General features: G+C 39.7%; 1 protein-coding gene across 1 annotated transcript in view; it reads right to left on the bottom strand.

The window, feature by feature from the left end:
• Positions 1-24,487, bottom strand: part of CNTNAP2 (contactin associated protein 2) — a 1,228,588-nt gene that overhangs the window by 1,037,870 nt on the left and 166,231 nt on the right. Inside the window, exons 6-8 of the mRNA XM_042927363.1 lie at positions 22,265-22,449; positions 15,875-16,018; positions 11,993-12,257 (exon numbers count right to left, since the gene is read on the bottom strand). Of these exons, the coding sequence (XP_042783297.1) occupies positions 11,993-12,257; positions 15,875-16,018; positions 22,265-22,449 (594 nt within the window). The remainder of the gene's footprint in view (positions 1-11,992; positions 12,258-15,874; positions 16,019-22,264; positions 22,450-24,487) is intronic.

Below are 24,487 nucleotides of genomic sequence, written 5' to 3'. Positions count from 1 at the left end.
AGCAAGCCTCTGTGGGTATCTAAGTGTGAATCAAACACAAAAGTCAAAGATGAAAATACTGTTCCTCTCCTTTCTGTCAAGGAGAGGTGAGTGTTAGCAGGTACGGAGATGCAAGAGACAGGACAGTGGAGGAGTCTGTAATTTAAGATGGAACAAAGAAAAATAACTAGTATTCAGGATACGAGGTGCTATACCAGAAGATGACAGATTGTTCCCTGGGGTTTGAGAAAGGAAATGATACTAAATTGATAATAAATGATACTAAACTAGATCTTGAAGGATGGAACACAATTTTGCCAAAATGGCATACAGAGGAAGGAATTCCCAGCAGACAGTGAAAAGTCCTGGGAGTACATGGTATAAAGTGGGGAAAATGAGGCCAAATCTTCTAGCTGGGCTGTGTGTGTGCATGCTCTTGTACGGCATGCTGAGAAATGTAGACTTATCCTTTAGGGAATGGGAAATAAAGTATTTTCTTGCATTTTAGAAATGAAAACTTGGATAATGTGAGAGAAAAATAAGAAACAATAAGGGGAGATTATTTAAAAGTCTCGTGGCATAATCCCAATGAGACACGATGAGGATGTCATTGGTGTTAGGTGCTACATTCCGTAAATATTTCCCATGTGTCACGTTTAACAATACCTGATCACGTACGAATGAAAGACGTGTTCAATGAATGTGAGGGGGCAATGAAGTAAAGCAGCCAAGAATAAACATAGGATGATTTTAGATTCAAATCTTCTGGACTCCTTTTTGAACTCGCTATTTACTAGCTAGAAGAGCCTGGGTGAATTACTGTATCCCTATGCCTCGGTTTCTTCATCTATACAATACAGATAATGATGATATTTATCCTGAGGAGTTAATGAATTCAATGACTTGCTATATTGATGTGCATTAACCTTGTTGAAACAATGACCAGAACAGAGGAAGACCTCAGTCAGTGTTAGTCTAGTGGGCAGTCTGGCTCCATTGTCCATGGTTTTAACTATGTATATACCACATAAATAGGGGTATGATTGAAAAGAAACATTCTTTTTGGCTATGAAGATAGATGGCCTTGATTATGGTTTCAAGCAATAAATTTTTTTTTAATTTTTTTTTAACGTTTATTTATTTTTGAGACAGGGAGAGACAGAGCATGAACGGGGGAGGGTCAGAGAGAGAGGGAGACACAGAATCCGAAACAGGCTCCAGGTTCTGAGATGTCAGCACAGAGCCCGACGCGGGGCTCGAACTCACGGACCGCGAGATCATGACCTGAGCCGAAGTCGGCCGCTTAACCGACTGAGCCGCCCAGGCGCCCCATCAAGCAATGAAATTTTTTGAACTAGGATATGGAGATGATGGATGGACAGATGAGACACTTCAAAAGAACTGGTAGTGCGTGCTGTATCATAACATGTGCCGGGCACAGATGGAGGGAGAATTTTGATTTTTCTTAAGGTTTGACCTCAGGTCCCTAAGAGAATGATTCTACCACTGATATAAATGAGTGAGAAAGGTGGTTACAAAACAGTACGTAACTCGCAAGGTCACTGGAGCCACAGGCAAGGCAATGAATGTAAAGGATTTCGCAGAGTGACAGGCATGGTTGAGGTATTCAGCAGCTGTTAGTTATCATCACAGTCTCTGGATGGCCCTGGAGTGTCATTTCCTCCAACCTTTAGCTCCCTAGCAGAGGGCTACATCAGCAGATCTGAGTCAGTGCAAGACTTACAACAGCTACTATGCTCCAGGGGCATCCCTTTCCTACCAAGGTAGCTTCCCATAATGATGTAATTATGGAACCTTGGCAATGGTGTCAGCTGACCCTCTATGCCCAGGCAGAGTGAAGAGCTTGGGGACTGGGTGTGCTTTATTACTTCTTTGCTTGCAGTTCTCCCCCTCCCCCAGATAACCTGGATGTTATATCTGTATCCCAAAAAGCAACAGAAATTTGATGACTGAGAAGACAGAGGGAAGCTGAGTTCTCGTGCAGATCCACAGAGAACTGCCAGGGGCATTTCAGGTTGGGAGATTGAAATTTGTGCCCAAAGTGGCAGAAAATACTTGTAGGCAATAGGGGTTGCAGCCTAGACTCAAGTCGACAATGTCAGGTTTAAAGATAATAGAGCAGAAAATTGGAATGAGGGGCGGGGAAGAATGCTACGAAATCAGAGTGAGCAGTACTCCAACATCTAGGCAGGGAACTGGTGGCAGGGTGATATGTCCAGGGGTAGCAAGATCCCGGCCTCTGGACAGAGCTTCAGCAACAGGAATCAAGTCTTTAAAAGGATCCCAGGAAGACTACAAGAGCTAGAAGAAAGACTGGAAGGACTAGAAGACTGGACACACTAGGCAGGTCATCAGCATTTTTCAGAAAACGGGAGATGTTAACAAGTGCTATAGCAAAGATCTAAGCCAAACGTGCTTGTCAAAAGTAGATGCTAGAGAGTAAGAGGAAGCAAGCAGTGGCTGGAAAAAAAGAGGATTCAGAACTAACTAGGCATTCAGTTACCAGAAGGATGGTCTGTGCTGGGGGTGGGGGGGTGGGGGTGGGGTTATACAGCCCTCAAGGGAAATGTGCCAGAATAAAATAAATCATAAAATTGAGTTATGATTAAAGCTTGGTCCACATAATTATATTATCATACAATATTATCAAAAGCAAGTACTTTCTGAGGAGTATTGTATGACAGCCCCAACATTCTCTTGAACTTTTCTGAATAAAGGGAAGAGACTGAGAAATATATGTGGTAAACATCTCAGAAGGTATCCAGTAGAGTAATTCTTCAGACACTTCCCAAGTCAATTTAAGAAGTCCCAAGCAGCTCGACCAGAATCTGTGGGATCTCTTTTTCAAAAAGGCTCACTTCCACACCTAATTATAACAAAGCACCAGATAGCTCGACAGCCTATATTGTTCACGTATCGAATGGCTCAAATTGCTTAAAAGTCCTAAGAGGGGAAAAGGTAGATAATAGTCAATGGTACCATCTCACAGTCTCAATTCTCTGGTTAATAACGCCAGGTAAGCATCGTCATGAGGTTAATGAAGGAGGGAAGGGAGGAGGGTTGGAGGGGAGGCCTTAATCCAGTGGTTTTGCTTTGTGTTCTTTCTGATTGTGAAGGTAACTGATCTCTTGATTGTTCCATGTCAACACTATGTTACTATTCAAAACAAAAGGACATACTCATGGAAAAATATCTAAATTTGATGTGATGGTCCATATCTAAATATCTCAGTTTTATGTATCAGAGTGTCTAGACGCTTGGGTAAACATTATTCTAGGTATGTCTGTGAAGGTGCTTCTGGATAAGATTACCATTTGAATCCTGAAACTGAGTAAAGCAGATTCTCTCAATATGGGGGGTGGGGGGATCAACCAATCCAAAGAAGACCTGAACAGGATAAAAAGGTGGAATGAGGAAGAGTTCCCTCTCCCTGAATGACTGTCTTCAGGCCTGGACACTGGTCTTCAGACGAGGACTGGAATGTCAGCTCTCCAGTCTTGAGCCTATCTGCCTCCAGTCTTTTTTTTTTTTTTTTAATTTTTTTTTAACGTTTATTTATTTTTGAGACAGAGAGAGGCAGAGCATGAACAGGGGAGGGGCAGAGAGAGAGGGAGACACAGAATCTGAAACAGGCTCCAGGCTCTGAGCTGTCAGCACAGAGCCCGACGCGGGGCTCAAACTCATGGACTGTGAGATCATGACCTGAGCCGATGTCGGACGCTCAACCGACCAAGCCACCCAGGCGCCCCATATCTGCCTCCAGTCTTGAACCAGCTTTCAGATTGTATCTTATACCACAGACTCTCTCTGTTGTCAGACTTCTGGACAGGCAGTGGAAAATACCATAGGCTCTCCTGGGTCTCCAGAGCTTGGGACCCCTCAGCCTCCATAACTGAGTGACCCCACTCCTTCTAATAAATCCTGTTCTCTTTAAACATCCTATCGGCTGAGATTCTTTGGAGAACCCTGGCTTATTATCAGCTGATTTATTATCTCTTTACTATATAAATCCATATTGCTTAAATGCACCAACTACTTACCTATCAAGAAGTTTCAGCCCTTAAACGTATAGGAAAGGCAAAGAAAAAAGGGCCTCTCAGAAAAGCTAATCTGTTTCTGTGCCCTCTCTCCCCTGTTTTGCAAACATCTTCAACTATATCCACATATTAAGTTTGGGGTTCCTGAGCTGTGTTCTCTGCTGGTCTTACATAATTCATTTTTATTCTTATAGTGTACAGAAGTAATGTCTGATTTTTTTTTCCTGTTTGGTAAATTTATTTATATAGTAAACTGAAGCTTTTAAAACATGACCTGGTCCCTATCGGGAGTTTTTACCTCTATTTTATCCACCTAAGTTTACTAAGTTTTATCCTCTTCTTGCAATTTTTAAAAATTATTATACACACACACACACAATCATGTTTTATTCATCTTCCCTGAAAAAGGCACAGAATATTTTAAAAGGCCCAGAAACATTGTAGAAACTAGAGTAGGTATGGCATCCTGGAGTGTGATTATAAATTAAAATGTCCCCTTTGCTTCCTAAAGAATAAGTCAATATCTAATATCACAAAACGTCCCCCCCAGCCTCTTTCTCCTTTCATGTTGGAATATAATACTTCTATTGATGTGAAAATGCATCAGCATGCACTGAAGTATAATTAAAGGTAGATTTCTACTCAGCTTGCATGATGATAGTACAGCCACGTTGGGAATTGAAATATAATAAAAAGTCAGCTAGGTGACGCTACCCAGAAGCAAGATAATATTCACTCAAATGCATTTTGCTTGGTGCCATGTGGCTCTCACAACAAGCCTATTTGTGAATTTGGGAGAAAAACATCAGCAAACTGGTGTTGTAGATTTGTCCAAGGTTATTTATATTTAACACATCTTTATCTACTGATCTACGTCCCACTCACTTTTGTCTTTTACTAAACAAGAGGAGAGAGGCTGGCCAGGCACAAATCGAGATTCCTAACTAAGGAGAGCACAGTGCTCTAGAAATCATCCTTCCTTAGGCTCCACTTTCTCGAAGAATCCAGAGCCAGGCTTTGTCTTTAGCGTCTTAAAGTGATGGATTTCTGAGCTTTTCTTGAACCTCTCCGATATCTAGAGGACCAACAAAATGGAAGGAACTCTAAAAATCAGTATTTAGCTACATTTTTTTGTAGAAGTCTATGCAGATTATTTGGAAATAAAGATATTTGCATCCATTGATTCACCATTAACACAGAAAAGTAAAATCTGTTTTTCCTTGACAGCTGGCAACAGTTTTAAGGGGAAATGCTTTTATATATCAATTTATCCATTTATCTATCTATCCCAGAAAAAAAAAAAAAGATTTAGAATTACATGGCAAATGTGGCATTTGCTCAAAATTAGTTATGTGTATTTTCAATAAAAGCTCATAGACCCAACTCCCAAAAGTCTGCATCCAAATATAAAGTGCTCCATTTGTTACATAAATGCCATTAAGGAAATTAAGCTGAAGATCACTGTTCAGAGACAAACTTTTTCAAAACTGACCATATAATATGCTTCTAATTAAGAGAAGAACTAGAATTTTTGAACTGATATAACTTACCCTGTGTAATTTCCATTCATAATGCTGTTTAACCATTATACTTTTTTAGGACTATTATTTTATCCTCAATTAATTTAGCATATACCTTTTTGCCTTGTTTGGCTTTGCTTCCACAGCAATTGATATTTATTGAAGAAAATTTGGATATTATGAAAAATGTATTAAAATGTTAGCAATGAAAGAAAAGATGTTAGTAATGGGCCAATAACCCACTAATTAGAGATAATTACTATTAGTACTATTCAGATTTTATTTCATTATGAACTGTTTTCTAGCTATCCATACACATTTATAATAATAAGATACCATATTCTATATAATTTTTGTAAACATTTTTATTCCCTATATTACACTTTGCAATTGCATTAAATTTTGAGAAACATTATTTCTAAGGACATCATAATATTCCATATTAAGATGCAGTCTTTAAAATCACTTCTTCACTTAAAAATAGTCTGTTTGCTTATTATTTTATATATGTTATGTTAAATATGTCTGTGTACTTATTCCTTTAGAATTACAATGATACAAATTTAATAGTCAAGGAGGGGTGACATTTTTAAGATGCCTAATAATTATGGTTTTAACTTTAATTAAGGAATGTAATATATACTATTAAATATGTCTCAAATCAGTTTGCTATAAGGCATTGGGAAAAAAGTCATTTGAAGTCTGTAAAGTAAGCCTAAAAATTATTTGAGTTATAAAAATTTATTTTAAGAAATTTTGAAATAATATCTGCAGTTTTAAATCATAGAGCTGAAAATCATTTCTCAATAAACAAAACATAAAAAATGGTATTGCAAACTAAACTATTTTTTTTCTTATGTGAAGGAAAAGAAACCTCATGATGCAAGTTCTCACTGAATTCTGCAAACTGGTATGAATTCTTTCCAGAATTAATGTACTAACTACATTTTCAAATGTTCATAAAATCAAGAGAAGAGATATTCTAATTGCTTAGGATAGACAGTGCCAGGAGTAATCCCAGGGAAATACAGTTGCCAGCAATGAACTGGAAACCTGTCAGTATTTGCCAACAAGTTCCACAGCTACACAAGAAGCCAAGAAAATGTCTACTCCTTCTGCTATGACCTGAAATGTTTGTGTCTCCCCACTACAAATTCATATGTTGAAATTCTAATGCCCAATGTGATGGTATTAGCAGGTGGAGCCTTTGGAAAATGCTTATGTCACAATGTTGGAACACTCACGAATGGGTTAGTGCTCTTATGAAAGAGACCCCACAGAGCTCCCTAGCCCCTTCCACCTGTGAGGGCACAGGGAGAAAGCAGATGTCTGCAACTTGGAAGAGGGCCTTCACCAGAATTCAACTATGCCAGCACCCTGGGGGCGGGCTTCCGGCCTCCAGAACTCTGTGGAATAAATATCTGTTGTTCCAGTCCCCCGATCTACTGAGCTCTGTTACAGCAGCCTGACTGGACTAAGACACCTTCCCTTAACACACCCAAGGTGCAACTCAAAAGGTTTACAAAGGACACTGTAATAAAACAAAAATAAAAGAAGGCCTCAAAAAGATTTTCTTTGGGGGGCGCCTGGGTGGCTTGGTCGGTTAAGCGTCCGACTTCGGCTCAGGTCATGATCTCACGGTCCGTGGGTTCGAGCTCCGCGTCGGGCTCTGTGCTGACCGCTCAGAGCCTGGAGCCTGTTTCAGATTCTGTGTCTCCCTCTCTCTCTGCCCCTCCCCTGTTCATGCTCTGTCTCTCTCTGTCTCAAAAATAAATAAACGTTAAAAAAAATTTTAAAAAAAGATTTTCTTTGGAGACAGAAATACAAACAAAGGTGATCTTTGCTGAATACAGGTTTCTGAAGCAGTACAGATGCTGAACAGTCATTCTAAAATTGAAACAATATCTATGTAAACAAAACAAGGAGGCTCTAATACTTCAGGTAGAAAACAGCTGATTTAGAAGCAGTGCATTTCTGAATATCTTTTCTAAAAGGCTTTGTTTACATGGATAGAAACTGATTTCTTTTTTCAGTAGGTAAGAAAGGTCATTAATAGAAATTACTTCCCTTCCACTTTATAAATGATTATGACCTTATTATATTATATTATATTATATTATATTATATTATATTATATTTATATATATTATATATATAATTTATATTTATATATATATATATATATGTGCTCTCTCTCTCTCAAAATAAATAAACTTAAAAAAAAGTGCATCTAAAATAGCAAAATACATTTTATTTCGTGAAACTCTGTTTTAGTAGGAACTGAGTACAATATAAAATGTTTTCTTACTGTGTTTTTAACAAAATCATTTGAATCTGGAGGATGTTATGCTAAGTGAAATAAGCCAGGTACAGAAAGGCAAATACTGTATGATCTCACTTTTATGAGGAATCTAAAGGAGTAGAAGTCATAGAACTAGACAGTAGAGCAGTGGTTGCCAGTGGCTGGAGGGTAGGGAAAACGGAAAGATGTTGGTCAAAAGATACAAATTTTCAGTTATGAGATGAAAAAGTTCCAGGGAATCTAATATATAGCAGGTGATTATAGTTAATGATACTATAATGTATACCTCAAATTTGCTAAAAGAATAGATCTTGAGGCACCTGCGTGGCTCAGTCGGTTAAGTGTCTGACTTCAGCTCAGGTCATGATCTCACCACTCGTGAGTTCGAGCCCTGCGTCAGGCTCTATGCTGACTGCTCAGAGCCCGGAGCTTGCTTCAGATTCTGGGGTCTCCCTTTCTCTCTTTGCCCCTCTCTCACTCACGTTCTGTCTCTTTCTCTCAAAAATAAATAAACGCTAAAAAAATTAAAAAAAGAATACATCTTAAGTGTTCTCACCATGCACATGAGCTCACACACACACACACACACACACACACACACGTAAGTGTGAGGTGACAGATTTGTTAATTTGGTTGTGGTAATTATTTCACAATGTATACATATATTATCACACACCTTAAAAAATCACACTGCACAACCTGTACAATGTGTAAATACATACAATTTAACTTTGTCAATCCTACCTCAAAAAAGCTTGAAAAACAATTTTTAAAAACTCCAAATAATTTTAAAAACACAGTTCTAGGTCCACCTTCTCCACGGCTCTGACACGAAAGTTAAAACAAATGATACGCTCAAGTGAACACACGTTACCCATCTGATACTTTTAGCACTTGCCCCCTTTTACTACTTACTCCTAGTTAAAGGAAATGCATAAATCTGGATTCACCACTCGCTAATTAGGGTTCTAAATAGAAATAAATATAGTGGAATGTTTTATAAAAGTTGATGTTGCAACTTGGAAAGTATTTTCACGGGAAGATAACCCACTGTGCAAAGCGAAGGTAACTCAGAGTTCGAGTGAATTTTACAAGTTGAATCCGTTGTCAAAACTAATGAGACCTGAAATTAATTACAACATAGAGGGAAAAAATACAAGGAATGGGTGAAAAAAAGTACTGAAAATTCTCTAACTTATAGGGTTAGTCTGAATTCATCACCAAAGAACAATGCTGTCCAAGACAGAATGAAAAGGCTTGTGAACCGTTTGAATTACCTTCATCTTGGACCACAGAACTTACTAACTAAAAACAAAACCAAGATACAAGTATCTATTAACAGACAGTACTTGAGTGTCTCTATAATGACCTCTGAATGCACTATGCTAGAAGTGGTGTGTGTGTGTGTGTGTGTGTGTGTGCGCACAGTAATGTTATCAGTGACTGCTTTCCTCTTCTAAATTGTCTGTATCTTCTACATTTTCACAACCAAGCTATTTTTAAGTTTTTTTTTAAATTTATTTTGAGGAGGGGAGAGTGTGAGCAAGTTGGGGACAGGGGACAGGGAATCCCAAGTAAGCTCTATGCTATCTGCGCAGAGCAGGACACAGGGATCGATTTTACGAACCATGAGAAAGATCTTTACCTGAGCCAAAACTAAGAGCCAGAGGCTCAACTGACTTAGCCACCCAGACACCCCTACAACCAAGCTATTTTAATAATAAAGTAAAGAAGGACTGACATTCATCAGTGTTCATGCTGCTGATAAGAATAGGGTAGATATAATACAGACTATTTCCCTTTGTTAAAGCAAACATTAGTGCCCTGGGATTCTTATTTTTCTAAATTATTTTCTCGGTGTTGCTACTTGCACTAAGTTACTCATACATTTAATTGAGTTGGGTAAAATGCTTTAAATATAGATGAAAATTGCCTTCTGTGAACTCCATATGTATTTGCAGGATGGATGAATGTAGTCATATACTGAATCTCTTCCTTCTTTCTTTCTTTTATTTTTTAATAAACAGTTTAAATGAGTATAGACATAACTTTTAAAAAATGTATGTGCATCTATATTTACCTGCTAATCTTTCTGAAACTTGAGCAGTAATAACTGATGTGATCTTGACTTCCACTATGTGTATAGGAAAAATAAATACTTGAAACAGTAAGGTATTTTCATGGGGATATATAAGGGCAAGGTTATAGAAATGTTTAAATTTCCCATGAGTTGCCCTTAATTTGCACAGATTGTTGGCTAAATTGGCAAAAATTCTAAAGTCCAATTTTATCATATTTAAGCAAATCTATTAAGGTAAATTAGTTGTTGCATATTGGATTCCTTTCTTCTTTCTTCCTTTTATTTTTTCGTAAAAATACAGTTTAAATTAGATGAAAGTATCTTAGAGTCCTAAATAAGATCAAATTAAATTAGCAAATTTTTATTGACCTGTACATTTAAGATCCTATCATTACCATCATAAGAGTTCATGTTACATGGAAAATCACCAGGAATTTGGGTTTGTTCAGAGAACGCTAGAAGGGAGGACTTCATACTTATATTTTTATGTATTTAGTCATTAGAAATGAATCATTAATCGTAGTAAAATCTAACGGGGAGTTTTTCAACTATGGTCGATATTTGTATGCGTATGTGTTTTATGTGTTATTCTGGAATCTCCAGTTATTTTGTATTTGCTCTAAATCTCCCCAGGCGAATCTATACTGGGAAGTAGTGATAAAATATGGCTGATCAATCCATTTGAACATTCAGTGGAAAGCAAAACTAACAGCAAGCACAGAAAAAGTAAACTTCCAGGCATTGCACAACAGCTTTTGATTTCAATAATTTGATACACCTCTGACATAATGGTCCCTATACCTTCCTTGAATCCTTCTCAGTAATAGTCTATACAGCCACGCCCTACAGAAACACAAAGCTTGTCGTATGGAAAGATGCATACCCTTCAGCCAGAGATATTCTGTTAGTGAACACGAATTCAAATGGCCACAGTGTTAACTCCACAAACATTCCCAGAGGACCTCTAATGTAACAGGTGCTATTCTATAGGCTAGAAGAGAAGAAGAGGCATCACCTCATCCCTTAAAGACCTAACAGCCTGCAGGGAAACGACACGGACACAAATAGTAGGACGTGTTAGAAACCATGTCAGGTGCATACATACGGTATTGCAAGTGAACAAGAATATTTAGAAATCAGAGTCGGCAGTCTTACAGTTGAGCATTTGAGTGTTTGGTACATCTGTACAAAGCGCTCAATCAACGTTAGCTATTCCCGTTTTCCATTTCTAAGGAGTTCTAACAAAATAAAAATATAACACTACGGCAAGGAATATCTAGAGAAATTTGATGAGAACTTTTACTGTTTATCAGTCCCCCTAGTTTTTCTCTGCTTATATCATCTCACCCTGTGATCCTAGCTTTCTTTGTACGATATTAGTCAAAGATTATCCCAAGATTGCTAAGTGTATTCAATTAAGAACAATTATGACCCCAGCCTCAGTCTAGGATACCATTGTGAGGTCATGTTTCAAAATCACCCTAAGCCAAGACAGTCTTTCCTCAGTTGATGCACACATCTTGTCATTCCTCCCTGTAACCACCCTTCATTGTTATTGTTCTTGCTGTTGTTGCGGTTTTCCCGAAATACCACATAAATTTAGCGAGAAGACTTCGAGGCTCTGCTTCAAGCAGCTGAATATAACTTTAAAAGTCATAATGAAATTAACATGCACTTGTTACTAAGGGCAAAAGGTATCTGAATGTCCACCAAGTCAAAAACCGCCAGGTACTCTTCTGTTAGTAAAACAGACATTCTTCGTCTGTAAACGTGAAACACTCAGAGCACTACCCACCGTCCGATGAACGTGAATTAGCGCTTATCAGCAAGAGAAGGTTTTGGTGCTGACACAGCCTCCACCGACTTGCCTCCTCGCCCAGGCCTCCCCTTCCCAGCAAGTGCCCGGGCACTCCGGGCAGCCAAGCGAGACCCTCACGAGTCTGAATCCGCACAGGACCCCGGGCACGCAACACCTACACGAGACAACAGAAGCGACGCAGGCTGGGGAAATCACGGCGGCCTCGGGAGCAGGCCGCAAGCGGGGCTCACTCACCTGAGGAGATGTCTATCTGGCTCATCTTGGTCTGCGTGACGTTGATGCGAACACCCACTTTGCTTTCGGTCAGGTCGATCTCCACGTTGCCCAAATTATCCGCAAAGTGACTGAAAAGCAGGAGGCCGTTTGGGTTCCAGGTCCTGAACTGGAAACTGACGGAAAACAGGTCCTGGTCAAGCCGTCCCGGCACCTCCAGGTAACTGGTAGCGTTGAAAAACACAGGCACAGTGTAGGGCTCCACACACGAGAAACTCAAATTCCCCTGTAAGACACAAGGACGCGCTTTGAGAGGCGCGCCGGCTTCAAAGGAGCAGTCCGCGTCCCACGGCAGACAGAGCGACAGGTGCACAGAGGCCTAAGCTGAGCCTGGGCCCGCGCGAGCGCTCCGACGCGGCAGCCAGCGCGGTGGGGATTCGGCAACCGGACGCCCGGGCATCACTCCACCTGCAGGGTGTGCCTAAGGGCGGCCGGCGTCGAGATGAGGGATCTAAGAAGGGCCGTCTTCCGTGGAACTGGCGGACGACAGCCGACGGGGCAGGAGGCGTCCCTGCGGGGTGAGCTGAGTGCAGATGGCTGGACTCTGTGAACAAGGCAGGGGGCTGCCGCGCCCCTCCCCCGGTACCGATGAGGCACGAGCCAGGGAGGAGAGGCGGCTGCCGGCTTCCGGACGGCCTTTGTCCAGCGTCCCTTCACAGGTTAGCGGGGGCAGGGGAACTACGGCCATTCGGTTGCTATTTATTAACTGACATCAGGGGACAAAGATTCTTGGCTCTTATCCTTATACCTGATATATGTGAATTAGTATTAACTGTGCGGCATCAGCGTAATCGTGATTATTTCAGATTATTTTGTTATATTGTTATTGTGATATTAAATGTGCATAGATTATACTGAATTAGTGCTTCTGAAAATACTAATATGAACGTACAAAATGAAAAGAAACTTGATCATTAAAGCCTGCTCCTTTCCCCTCCCACTCCCTCTATTTTGTACAGAGAAATGTGACTTACCGTTCAGATACACTATACTAAACGTTACATTCAGTGTGTAAGTACCTTCCTATTAAAGGTCTGAAAACCTACATTTGCTTCCAACTTCTTTTATCCCGCCATAATGTCCTGAGGAATATAATTTGTTCCCATTTTCATCGGGCCCTTCAATCATTTATTTATTTCACAACACAACACCACGGTGTCTATGTTTAGATGGATGGTTCTTCCATTTCAGCACATTAGCCATCACATCTAACGCAGGCTGTCCCTCTGAATTAATATTCAAATTAAACCTGCAGCTTCACTTCACAGATGGTCATTTTTAAATGCTTGCTTTTACTGATGAAAAGAACTGCCTTCGCCTAATAATGGAGATGTTATAACTGACCACATACCTGGGTTGTGGAGATTGTCTCCCTGCAAAACTAAAGGTCCTTCCTGAGCAAAAATGCTGACTCTGGAGTCAATGTGTAATGAGGTACCAGAGGAGGCCACCAGAAGACGTGACTGCCAGCTGACCCTGGAGCAGGACTGGGACAATTAGAGGCCCCCCACCTCCTCCCCCATCCTTGGAACGTTTGCTCCACTTGCCTCCTTAACTCCCGGAGGCCGCTCCAAAGACAGAGCCTTGAGACAGAGATGCGGGGTTGAGGCTACCTGAACTGGGTACTTGAGTGAAGTCAGTTGGGTCCTCCTGTCTCCATAAGTGAATCCAGTTAAGACCTCTATAAAACTTTTCAGACTTGGCAGGCAAGGCAGAGATCTACTCATCTCCTGGCTGCCCAAGACAAGCCTGGAAGTTCCCTTGCTTGTCTTGAAGCAAGTCCCTTGCTTGTCTATGAAACCGGCCACATACCAGTGGGATGTGGTCTGCCTCTTTCTTTTGTCTCTCCCTGCCTCGGCATCCAAAGGCTGTTTTCAGATTACACCCAGGAAGCTCTCCAGGAGGTTGTGAACCAATATGAGGAAACGTGTTTGTGCGTGAAGACAGGGTGCAGGAGGGGTGTTGAGTCAATTTCACTGAAATACCAGCACGTGACATCTTTGAAAGCAAATTTCCTTCATAAATATTCCCTTTAGAGTTGCTTACAAAATATCCCACTTGTCTCTATTCTGCCTAAAATTTTAATATGTACACGTTTTTGTTTAGAAGCTTATTCCATGTGGGTTCATTCTATTTTAACAAATATAATTATAGATAATTTATATCTATCTTTATTAAATATCTTTGTTATTCAAGTTAAAATAGCATTTGTAACTACAATATATTTTGCAGTTAAAGGTGCCGTGGGAATAAGTCTCCATAGGAAAATCCTTTATAGTTTGGGTGCCTAATGAATGCATCTCAGGACCCAATGGGAGGTTTGGGCAGAAATAACACTTTACTGCTTCCTAAAGGTGCAGATAATAGAAACAGTATTCTGATGATTTGGCTTCTGTACCTTTTTATCTTAAGCAATGATTTCTGGGAAAACAAAAGGACCCTGGTGCCATTTTATCCAAAGCTTAAAAAAGCATATATATTAATACTGCTCTAGGTAGGAAATAACACAATATAGGAGACTGTGACCTCGGGGGTCACACGCTGTGAATCCACTCACATTCATTTTGGAAAGTTACTTTTCCAGGTAAAATCTCACATTTTTTTTTCATCTACAAAACGTGTATGACGACATCTTTACTCATACTGTAGTACTATTCTCAGATTACCATAAAAGTAACATTCCTAGCACAGTGCCTGCTGCCTATAAATGGAACTATTACTATTTTTCTCTATATTAATGTTTGATGAGATCATTTCAAATTTCAACTTTTTAGTCAGTATATACTATTATTTTTAAGAAAAAATAATTATTAAAGAAAAATTTCACATTAATTATTTTATACCTTAATAATTTTTTTTATAACTGACCTGGGACTCCTGTTTATTCATTACAGAATTTCTTTTTGTCCAGTCATTTTGTAAAAAAAAAAAAACCCTCGGCTCAAATGCAGCGCAACTGACCATCAGAGCTCTTCTGGGACATGAGGCAAGCATTCGTAACGTTATCTACTGTTAGTGGTTTCCCGAATGCGTGGGTCTCCGGAACCCCAGACTCTTCCAAATAATACTTGTAGATTGAAGTTAACTCCTGCTCTTGCAGAACAACAGGGGACACATACTATATTTTTCAGCTGGTATCTTTCAGTGATGCTAAGCAGTGTCATGGAGAAGCGAGTATGCTAGAGCATTCTTCGATTTTTGCTCTCCTCCTTTAAACAGTTAAATCTGGAAGCAACTCCCAAAGGGAGCTGGAAGAAGATCCCTGTCAGGCTCTATGTCACAGCCTTCACTACCCAGTGGCAATCGATCCTTATTTAACTGCCTGATATTTAGTATGTTCTGGCTTTCACAAAAAGTGTATTTATTTACTGATCTGGATGTGTTATCTCTGGAAACATACAAGTGAGTACAATCAAGTTCCTGGATGTAACACTTTCTAAAATATTGAATTAAATCATAAACAAGAATTGGAAAGCCATATATGATCAGACATCTGGAGACATGATGCTGCCAGTGTAAGGGCTGCTGACCTGCCAGGACAAAGCACAACTGAGGTTCGCCTGTCCCTCTAAGGCAGGGAATCCAGAAACATGGTGTCAAAATCCTGTGCCCCATCTGAGTGAAACTTACCATCTATTTCACTCTAATCGACCTCAAAAACTATTACCTATTCTCAGAATATATCCACTCGTTACACATTTTTAGGCAACTCTCAAGTTACTTTTACACTGTTGAGCCCCACATCGGCATGATGACAAATGCTGTGTGACGCTGTTCGATACTCCACAGAAAACAAAACTGTGACGTTTCTCTACATCAGTATTTTGGAGTGAGCAATCTTACCACATTTGAGGGCTCTAGTTTCTTCCTTTTTGCAAGATCAGTTATGTTGATACCATTGTAATTAATGCTTTCCATGCAGCCTTTGAAGTTCTTTCTACTGCTGGAACTTGGCTTCCCAGAGAAGGGTATGCCTCCGAAGGTTATCTTTGAGAAAAGAAAATTATAAAAGTTCACAGTGTGTTTGACTTAAACAAGTAACATTCACAATAAATTAGACAAAACTGTTAATACAGCCAAAGTCAATTATCTTACCTCTCCTAGAATATACAGACATTTTTTCTTCCTCCAGAATCCGTTGCATATTAAATTATGTTGTTATGGAAGTCCATAACAGTATCATTAATTCTGGCAATTAGATTACGATTTTAATAAGTAAATAGTAATAATATTTACCAATGTAGCCACTCAAAAGGCATTTTATAATTTTTCCTGAAATGTTTCAAAAGATTTTATTGAGGACGCTTCTTTCATTAATATTAAAAACATATTTTGATGTTTATCATTCAAAGATATACTAATCAATGCTTCTAGTCATCATGAGATACCCAGTATGAATATAATACTACCCTGAAAAAACCGCAGCCCAAAGGAAGAAATATTGTATTTATCCTATGTAGACTTAATTTTACTCTAAAAAACCATTGAGTCAAATATTCACTAGACTTATTCGAATACAGAAAATGGTTCAAAAAGTCTTGTTACTACATTAAGAACATATTAGGACATGGGGGCTATGATGTGAGCACTGAGGCTGAGAGATATTATACGTCTTCTGAATCCTAGGGAATAAGCTGGACACCCCTTACCGTGATTCTCTGGCTGCTAACTATCACCTATAAAAAGAGAGTACGTATTTTTCCATGTATCTTTGGCCAAGTTACAGCAGTATAGTATCAACTTCCTATAATGTAAAATTATACTTAATATATGTATTGCCATAATGACATTTACTGCTAATAGTGAATTAGTAGTAAATAAATTTAAATACTAACCAGAGCTGCAGTACCAAGATATATAAGCCAGATGTTACTTCTCTTTTAATTATTATTCAACGGTACCATTATTAACTTTTCCTATAAAGCTTTGAAAATGAAAGCAGTTGTTAAACATTTTTGAACATCAAGACTTGGTATTTGAAACATAAGAAACAGACCTTTGTGTTCTAGGAGGCCGTTAGCAAATTATGGTCTTTTATTTAGTGTCACGGCATTTTAGAGGCTTAGTTTTAGGGGAAAAAAGCACAAATTAATGATAGTTTATGAGACAATATAAAAAAACAAAGGACCTCACTGAAAATAAAATTTGGTAATAATGGCTAGTTGAAAATGTATCATTTACCACAGAGTTTATATATGAAAGAAGAAGGGGAGACTGAGAATAAATATATAGAAAGGATTAGGAAATGACAAAAGGAAAATTATACTGTAAACTAAAACAGTAGAATTACTAGGAAAATATCTTTAAGTGGCACTAAACTGAACTTATTAGGTCCTAACTAAGTATATCTAATACCAAAGGTAAGAATTATTGATAATTACGTGGAGTGTTATAATTTCCATCTACAGTTTATTTTACCAGTTCTTTCCCAGTTGATAGAATAAAATTTTCTATGCTTAATGACATGCATCGCATTTTTTAATACTTTTTTTTAAGTTTATTTATTTTTGAGAGAGCAAGGGAGTACAAGTGGGGGAGGGGCAGAGAGAGAGCGAGAGAGGATCCCAAGCAGGCTCCGCTCTGACAGTGGGGCTTGATCTCACGAATCATAACCTCAGCTGAATTCAAGAGTCAGACGTTCTACCGACCGAGCCACCCGGGTGCCCCATGCAGTGGCACATTTTGAACGTTATTACTAAATACTAGTTTCAACATACTGTCTCATTCTTTCTCCAGGTGTACGGTTTATTTATTTTGGAACTTTTTTGGAACTTTTTTCTTTGGGATGACGATTAAGCACTCCTCTGGTTTCCCTGCTTTCAGCAACCCTCAGCACATGTCGTACCTCATCATCAGAGGTGCCCTAGGGAAGCAACAGAGGCTCAATTTACCAGATTTCCTCACAACTAGGAGATGTGGGTTCAAATCCCAATTCCTAGTACAACTAATCATATGATATTAGATTGTCACTTCTTCTGATTATGCATTCTCATCAGTAAAATGAAGTGCCTGAACCACAAAGTATTTTGATATTATAATCATTCAGGTAGCCAAAAAAAGCCATCATTGCAGTTGCTAGATAATCATATATTCATATAACTCACGATTGGCTTACTGATGATGTCACCATTCAGTAACAACCCTGACTCTAAGGAAATAGCCACATTCACCATTTTGTCAGTTACCAAGAGCTTGCACAGCGCGGCAGAGACTGCTAGATAGCTCCGACTGTCCTTTCTCACACCTTCTTTAGGAAATGCAAACGTTCTTCAGCGTGCACAGAGCTCTCCAGCCAACCTATGGCATTCACCAACCTCCGTGAAGCAAGGTTTGGTCTTGTGAGAATAAAGTAGAACCTTGTGTGAGTCTAAGAACTATAAATGAAAGGGGAGGCGAGCACAGCCTTCTCCACTCTTCCTTCCCACCAGGAATGCAAGATGGAAGGTGAAGAGCCATCGTGGGATGACTTGCAATGGGGGTGGAGGAGCGGCAGGGTAAAAGCAGACTGGGGTCTTGATGACCACGACGCTGCCACGTGAGCCCAGGGCTACCTGCCCATATCACCTTCTATGTGGAGGCATCTGTCACATAACTGACACGTGGGGTGGTTCCTATTGCTTCCTACGCTTCTTCAAGTGCTATGACAAAGGAGTTTTACATTCACTTTCCAAAAGGGGACTATGATTTGTCCACTGTCACACACCAGTAAGAAGCAAAAAGGGACACAAACCCAGGCCTTTGGGTCCAGTTTGAGCCGTGCAGTTGATTCTCTACGAAATCCTAGCTGGTTTCTCTCTCAAATCCTAGCCTAGCTCTCCAGCTATCAAGGGGCATGCATTCCTCTACTTCCCAAGCAGAACTGTACTGCAAAGGCCATGGCATAACAGGCACAGTGGGTGCGTCCTGGAATTTAGCTGCGGAAAAGAGAGAAGCCAGGCCAAACATCAGTGTGTGGTCCTGCCCTTTGGCCGAGATGAAGGATGTGCATCTGTTTACCTTTGTACTTTCTCAGGGCAGCACGGGGCTAGCAGTTTGCCTGCAAATGGTGATTGGCTCACTCTTCAGTGTAACTAAGCTCCAGGAGGTGAGTAAGGCGAACTCTTAAACCATCCTCCACAAGACAATGCCCACACTGAGTCACCTCAAAGAAGCAAACGTGTTTTCTACTGTTTCTTTTATGATGTACATCTCTGGGAATGGCTATAGGTATTAATTTACCCCTATGGTGTGCTGAATCCTACTCATGCTGGCTCATGAAAACGGATTGTTAAACAGAGCCACTGTTAAAAACTAAATTATATAGATTTAAATTAAATTACGATAAACAAAACATAACCACTCAGAATGCATCTCTGTATTTTTTTATTATGTATGTTCTTGAGATGATTTGTATTTAGTCTATATGATGGGATTACTCTATCATGGTGTGCTAAAATAAATATATTTGGTCTTTGTTCCCAGTTCCTGGCACAGAGCTCCTAAAACCCTTGGAATTTCCTGAGTAATAGGAATGACTTCAATTATTCATAACAAGCCCCACTTGGGGTCTGAGTCTAGTTATTGTATGGATGAGTCAAAGAAATATGTGCAAAAACACTGAGAGACTGACTCAATTCAACTGACTCCTGATTCTTTATCAATAAATTAACATTTTTCCCAGTGTCTCTAACAATGTCTCAGGCATTGTCGTCTACAGCTGAAGTTCTCAAACATGGTGTGTATAATTGATGGGCCTCAACGTGTCCAGAAAAGTGCTGACCCTCTATGCAAGGTCTTGTGTGTGCATGAATATTCATAGATTTCACCACAAACTCATAGAGTGTATGACCCCAAATTTTTAATTCTGTTTTTTGAAAATTGGAAATGTGTTTGCCCACTGCTAATGTTCCAGGATCTCTAATCTCTTGTATGATACTTCAGAGTTTATTAATGGAGGATGAATAATTTATCTTTAGGTTCTCTCATACAGGGAGAGATAAGCTACCTAAGCCAAGAAATACACTAATTTAGAAAAAAAGAGAAACTTCTGGGATTTTAACATTCTTTCCCTTGCAATGATCATTTTGCTTTAAGGAGATTTTTGGGGAATGGATACAATTATTTTCTGATAACCTTAAACTTATTTTAATGTTAATAAAGTCTCAATATCAAGGTTTATGTAGCATAATCTATTTTAAATTCCTATATAGGAATGTATGTAACAGATTCATCTTGGAGACAATTTAGAAACTATTTAAATATTTAAAGAAAATATAGAGGCACCTGGGTGGCTCAGTCAGTTGAGCGTTTGACTTCGGCTCAGGTCGTGATCTCACAGTTCATGGGCTCGAGCCCCCTGTCGGACTCTGTACTAACAGCTCAGAGCCTCGATCCTGCTTCAGATTCTGTGTCTCCCTCTCTCTCTGCCCCTCCCCTGCTTGTGCTCTGTCTCCCTATCTCTCTCAAAAATAAACATTAACGAAAAAAAAGAAAAGAAAATATAAAACACAGGTGTAAATCCTAACTTTTTCAATTATCTTATGGTAAGCCTACTACACATTTTTAAAAATCTCTGTGTGTGTATATATGTGTGTGTGTGTGTGTGTGTGTGTGTGTGTGTGTGTGTACACACAATTTCAAAACTGGGAGCGAGGCATACTGAGCACAGAAACCCCAAAGGGTCACAGCTACCATACACTTGATTTTTTTTTTTTTAAGTTTTTAAATTTATTTTGAGAGAGGGAGAGCACGTACACACACGGGCTGAGTAGAAAAGGGCTACAGAGAGAGGGAGAGAGAAAATTCCAAGCAGGCTCCTGCTGTCAGCGCAGAGATCGACGCGGGGCTCTGTCTCATGAACCGGGAGATGGTGACCTGAACCAAAACCAAGAGTCGGACGCTTAACTGTCTCAGCCACCCAGGCGTCCCTACACTTTATATTTTTGAAGAAGACACAGTGATATTTGACATGTTCTGGGCATTATGTGAAACGCTAGCTTGAACTAGTTCACCGTTCCAACATCCTACTACACTGCTTTTGATGATTTCCTGTCTTTGTGAACATGAGTTTTTGGCTGTTTCTCTGATAAAAACAGTGTCACATGAAGGCAAAAGTGGGACAGAAGATGAGAACGGCAGTCAAATCTGATTCCAAAATCTGAGGAGCTAGACAGCACAGGAACACTCCGCCCATCGGCAAGTGACCATTGTTCTTTCTTTCATACGAATGTACTTTTTTTCTTTTATTTTAGCTGCATTTTTTTCAAAGGGCTCCCGAGTTGTTAGGCTATTAACATATATTAAGTTGTTTGGCTCAAACTATTACAGAATAGTCTAGGATTGCTGTGGAAAAATTAATAACACACTGAGGGTTTTGCGAAGTAAGGAAGTTTGGAAACCTCTTGCTGAATAATATTTCATCCTATTTATTTTAGTGCTACTCTTTTTCATTGTCATCCTTTTTCTTCTAGAAAATGTAACACTGTTGTGAATATTGTCTAGAACTCTTATCTCTATATGTGATTAACATTTTGTGTGGACATTTTAAGGTTGAACTGCTCTCCAAATAATTTATTAAAAAACCTGAAATGCCAACCTGTATAATATGTGACTATATAGTTTTTATGGGATCGATATGATCAATATTTTTTTAATCGTTGGTCATTTAGGGAGTAAAATACGTCCTCTTATTTATGAACAACCTCTTAAAATATTCTATATTTACTTTATTTCTTATATGATAATTCTATCTGAGAAAATAGAACCTGACTGAGGAACTATCTACAGTCATGAATTCATAAATGACTTAATATAAATCAGAACTTGGAATTTCTCAGTCAATATTTTGTAATAAATATTAGGCAGCCCTGCGTTTATAGTGTGATGTCCATCCACCCTCAAGAAGAATGGGTGATTTATAGCATAATTAACTAACAATGGACAGATTACATCTTGTATTTGATTCTGGACTTACTAAATTGCCCTGATGACAGGACAGATGGCCCGTTCCCTTCAAATGATTACGTTGGTACCAAGATTTTTAAAACATTTCAAATACAATTAAAAACTAGAGATTTAGAAACGAATAAAATCACAGCGTGAATAGATTGGGCCCTGAAGTGGAACGATGAGACTTCCCCGGAGTCGAAAGCGGGTGGCGTTGGCAGCTACGGGCCTGGCGGTCTCCCGGCAGAGCCGTGGGGGACGGCGGCAGCCCCCGGGGCCCTCCCGCCACGGCCACGTGCTGGCGCTCACCTCGTAGTCCAGGTCCAGGTAGTCGAACTCTCCGTTGGTGCGGAAATGCTGCACGCCCCTGTCCAGGGTGAGGTTGATGCTCCGGCCCTGGCGCTCGATGACCACAGAGTGCCAGTGGTGATCGTCCAGCAGACTTCCGGTCGTCACAGACGTGTGGCCGTAGATGGGGCCGAGCTGGTTGCTTCCTGAGTCGTGGGACGAACAGAAATGAGGCAGTGACACCACAGTGACCCTGGGGGGCAGCGGACTTTTCATTTACAGCCATAGGCCGGCGTTGCCCTCAAAAGTCCCGTCCACTGACACTGCCGTAGGGCCCAGCATGCACAACTACGCTTAAAAACAGTTGCATACTCAAAATACATAAAAGTTATTACAAATGGGAAACATCTCCTTTAAAAAGAAAAAAAAATGAGCTTTTTTCCCCCCACGGTGCCATGAATTCCGCTAGATCTGATGGGTTCCTTACAGAGTCAGTGCCCATGGCTCTGGAGCAAAGTGCCCGAGTTCTCACGCTGGTTCCAGCAGCAGCTCGCGCCATCATCCTGGGCGAGCTGGCCGCTTCCCTGCACATACGCTGCCTCACTTATAAGATGGAGAAAATAAGAGCAGCAGCTTTACAAGGTTGCTATGACGATTAAAGTAATTAGTACACGCAAAGGACTCAACTGACTTCTTGGCAAAGAGTGAGCACTCGCTACACCATGTTACCTGTTAACCGTCTTTCATTGTTGCTGTTATTTTTATTTTCGGTCAAGAAAACACAGCATGACGGTTTCCAGTTCTCACTGGCTCCAAAAGTGGTCATTTTAAGCACGGTGTAGTATTTAATTGCACGGAAAATTAACTCGAGTTCTATTTTAAAGTAAAAACTTGCAAAAATGTATCTGTGGCATTAATCTAGTTTATGGCAATAAGGCCATAAATGAGAGTGAAAGGGTGCAAGAATCCAAAATGTTTACTCAAGTCATCTCTGTTTACCGTTCACACGTTTTATACTACCTTCTATTTTGCCTAATCAAGTATTGCTTTCCGTGGTCAGGCAAAACTAAATGTTATAAAAATATATCATGGTTTCAGAATAAATAGAATGACAGAAATAAGAGAAACACACAACTGATTAGAGCATCGAATTCTTTCTTTCTTTTTTTTTTTCTCACAGTTAGGATGCTAATGATGTCTCCACCTGACATTTTCTATAGTTTTCCTAGATCGGATTGTGTATGGACATGTGGCGGTGGGGCAGAGAGGGAGTAAGAAAAGCATGAACAAGTCTAAGTGAAAGGACACACTCAATTTTATTACTTTAAATTACTTTAAATGGCTAGAAGACTCAGCAGCAGCTAGATATGCCTGATATTTAGGTAATGGCATTCAAAAGGCACAGTGGACCTATGAGTGAGTCCATTTCCTTGACTGTCATAAATTCCAGTCAGTCAATAAAACTGCAAGTAAACTGCTTTGCAGTGAAAAGGTGATGATCATTCTGTGAGGTCACAGGATCGGGTACTTGCTTCAGAACAGTAACATCACACCTATATAAAGCACATGGCTTTTAAAAGGCTTCTCTCTGTGTTTCACTTTAGAAAAAAAAAAAGGAGAAAGGGTTGAAAAAATAAAGGTCCTTAGATATAATTCAACTGCTCTGTGTGTGTGTGTGTGTGTGTGTGTGTGTGTGTGCATATTTGTTCAAGTGCTTAGATTTTATTTTCTGTTATCAAACCTCTCCCCACCCATTTCTGCTTTTCGTCTTCTATTTAAACTTGTTTCAAAAATGATTTAGAGTGGGGCACCTGGGTGGCTCAGTCGATTAAACAATCAATTCTTGGTTTCGGCTCGGGTCATGATCTCAAGGTTCGTGGGTTCGAGCCCCACATCAGGCTCCACGCTAACAGTGCAGAGCCTGCCTGGTATTCTCTTTCTCTCTCTCTCTCTCTCTCTCTCTCTGTCCTCCCCTGCTCATATCTCTCTTGCTGTCTCTCAAAATAAATGAATAAACTTAAAAAAAAAGAAACTGTCCTTTTTTAGTATAATACTGATTTTCAAAGTAATAAAATTTAGTATGTTTGGACCACTCACACTGATAAGCCAGTGAAAGAGGCAGAATCTGTTTTCATGTTCTAATCTTTAGTTTTGTAGCTTCCTCCTGGGATGCATTTAACATGAGAGTTTCAGCTATTAATATATTTTAGATGTAAATTTTTGTAGAATTCTGTTACTCTTTAT

Source organism: Panthera leo, chromosome A2 (assembly GCF_018350215.1).
Source record: "Panthera leo isolate Ple1 chromosome A2, P.leo_Ple1_pat1.1, whole genome shotgun sequence".
NCBI lineage: Eukaryota > Metazoa > Chordata > Mammalia > Carnivora > Felidae > Panthera > Panthera leo.
The sequence above is the reverse complement of the archived record's forward strand: the minus strand, read 5'-3'. Positions and strand labels throughout refer to the sequence as shown.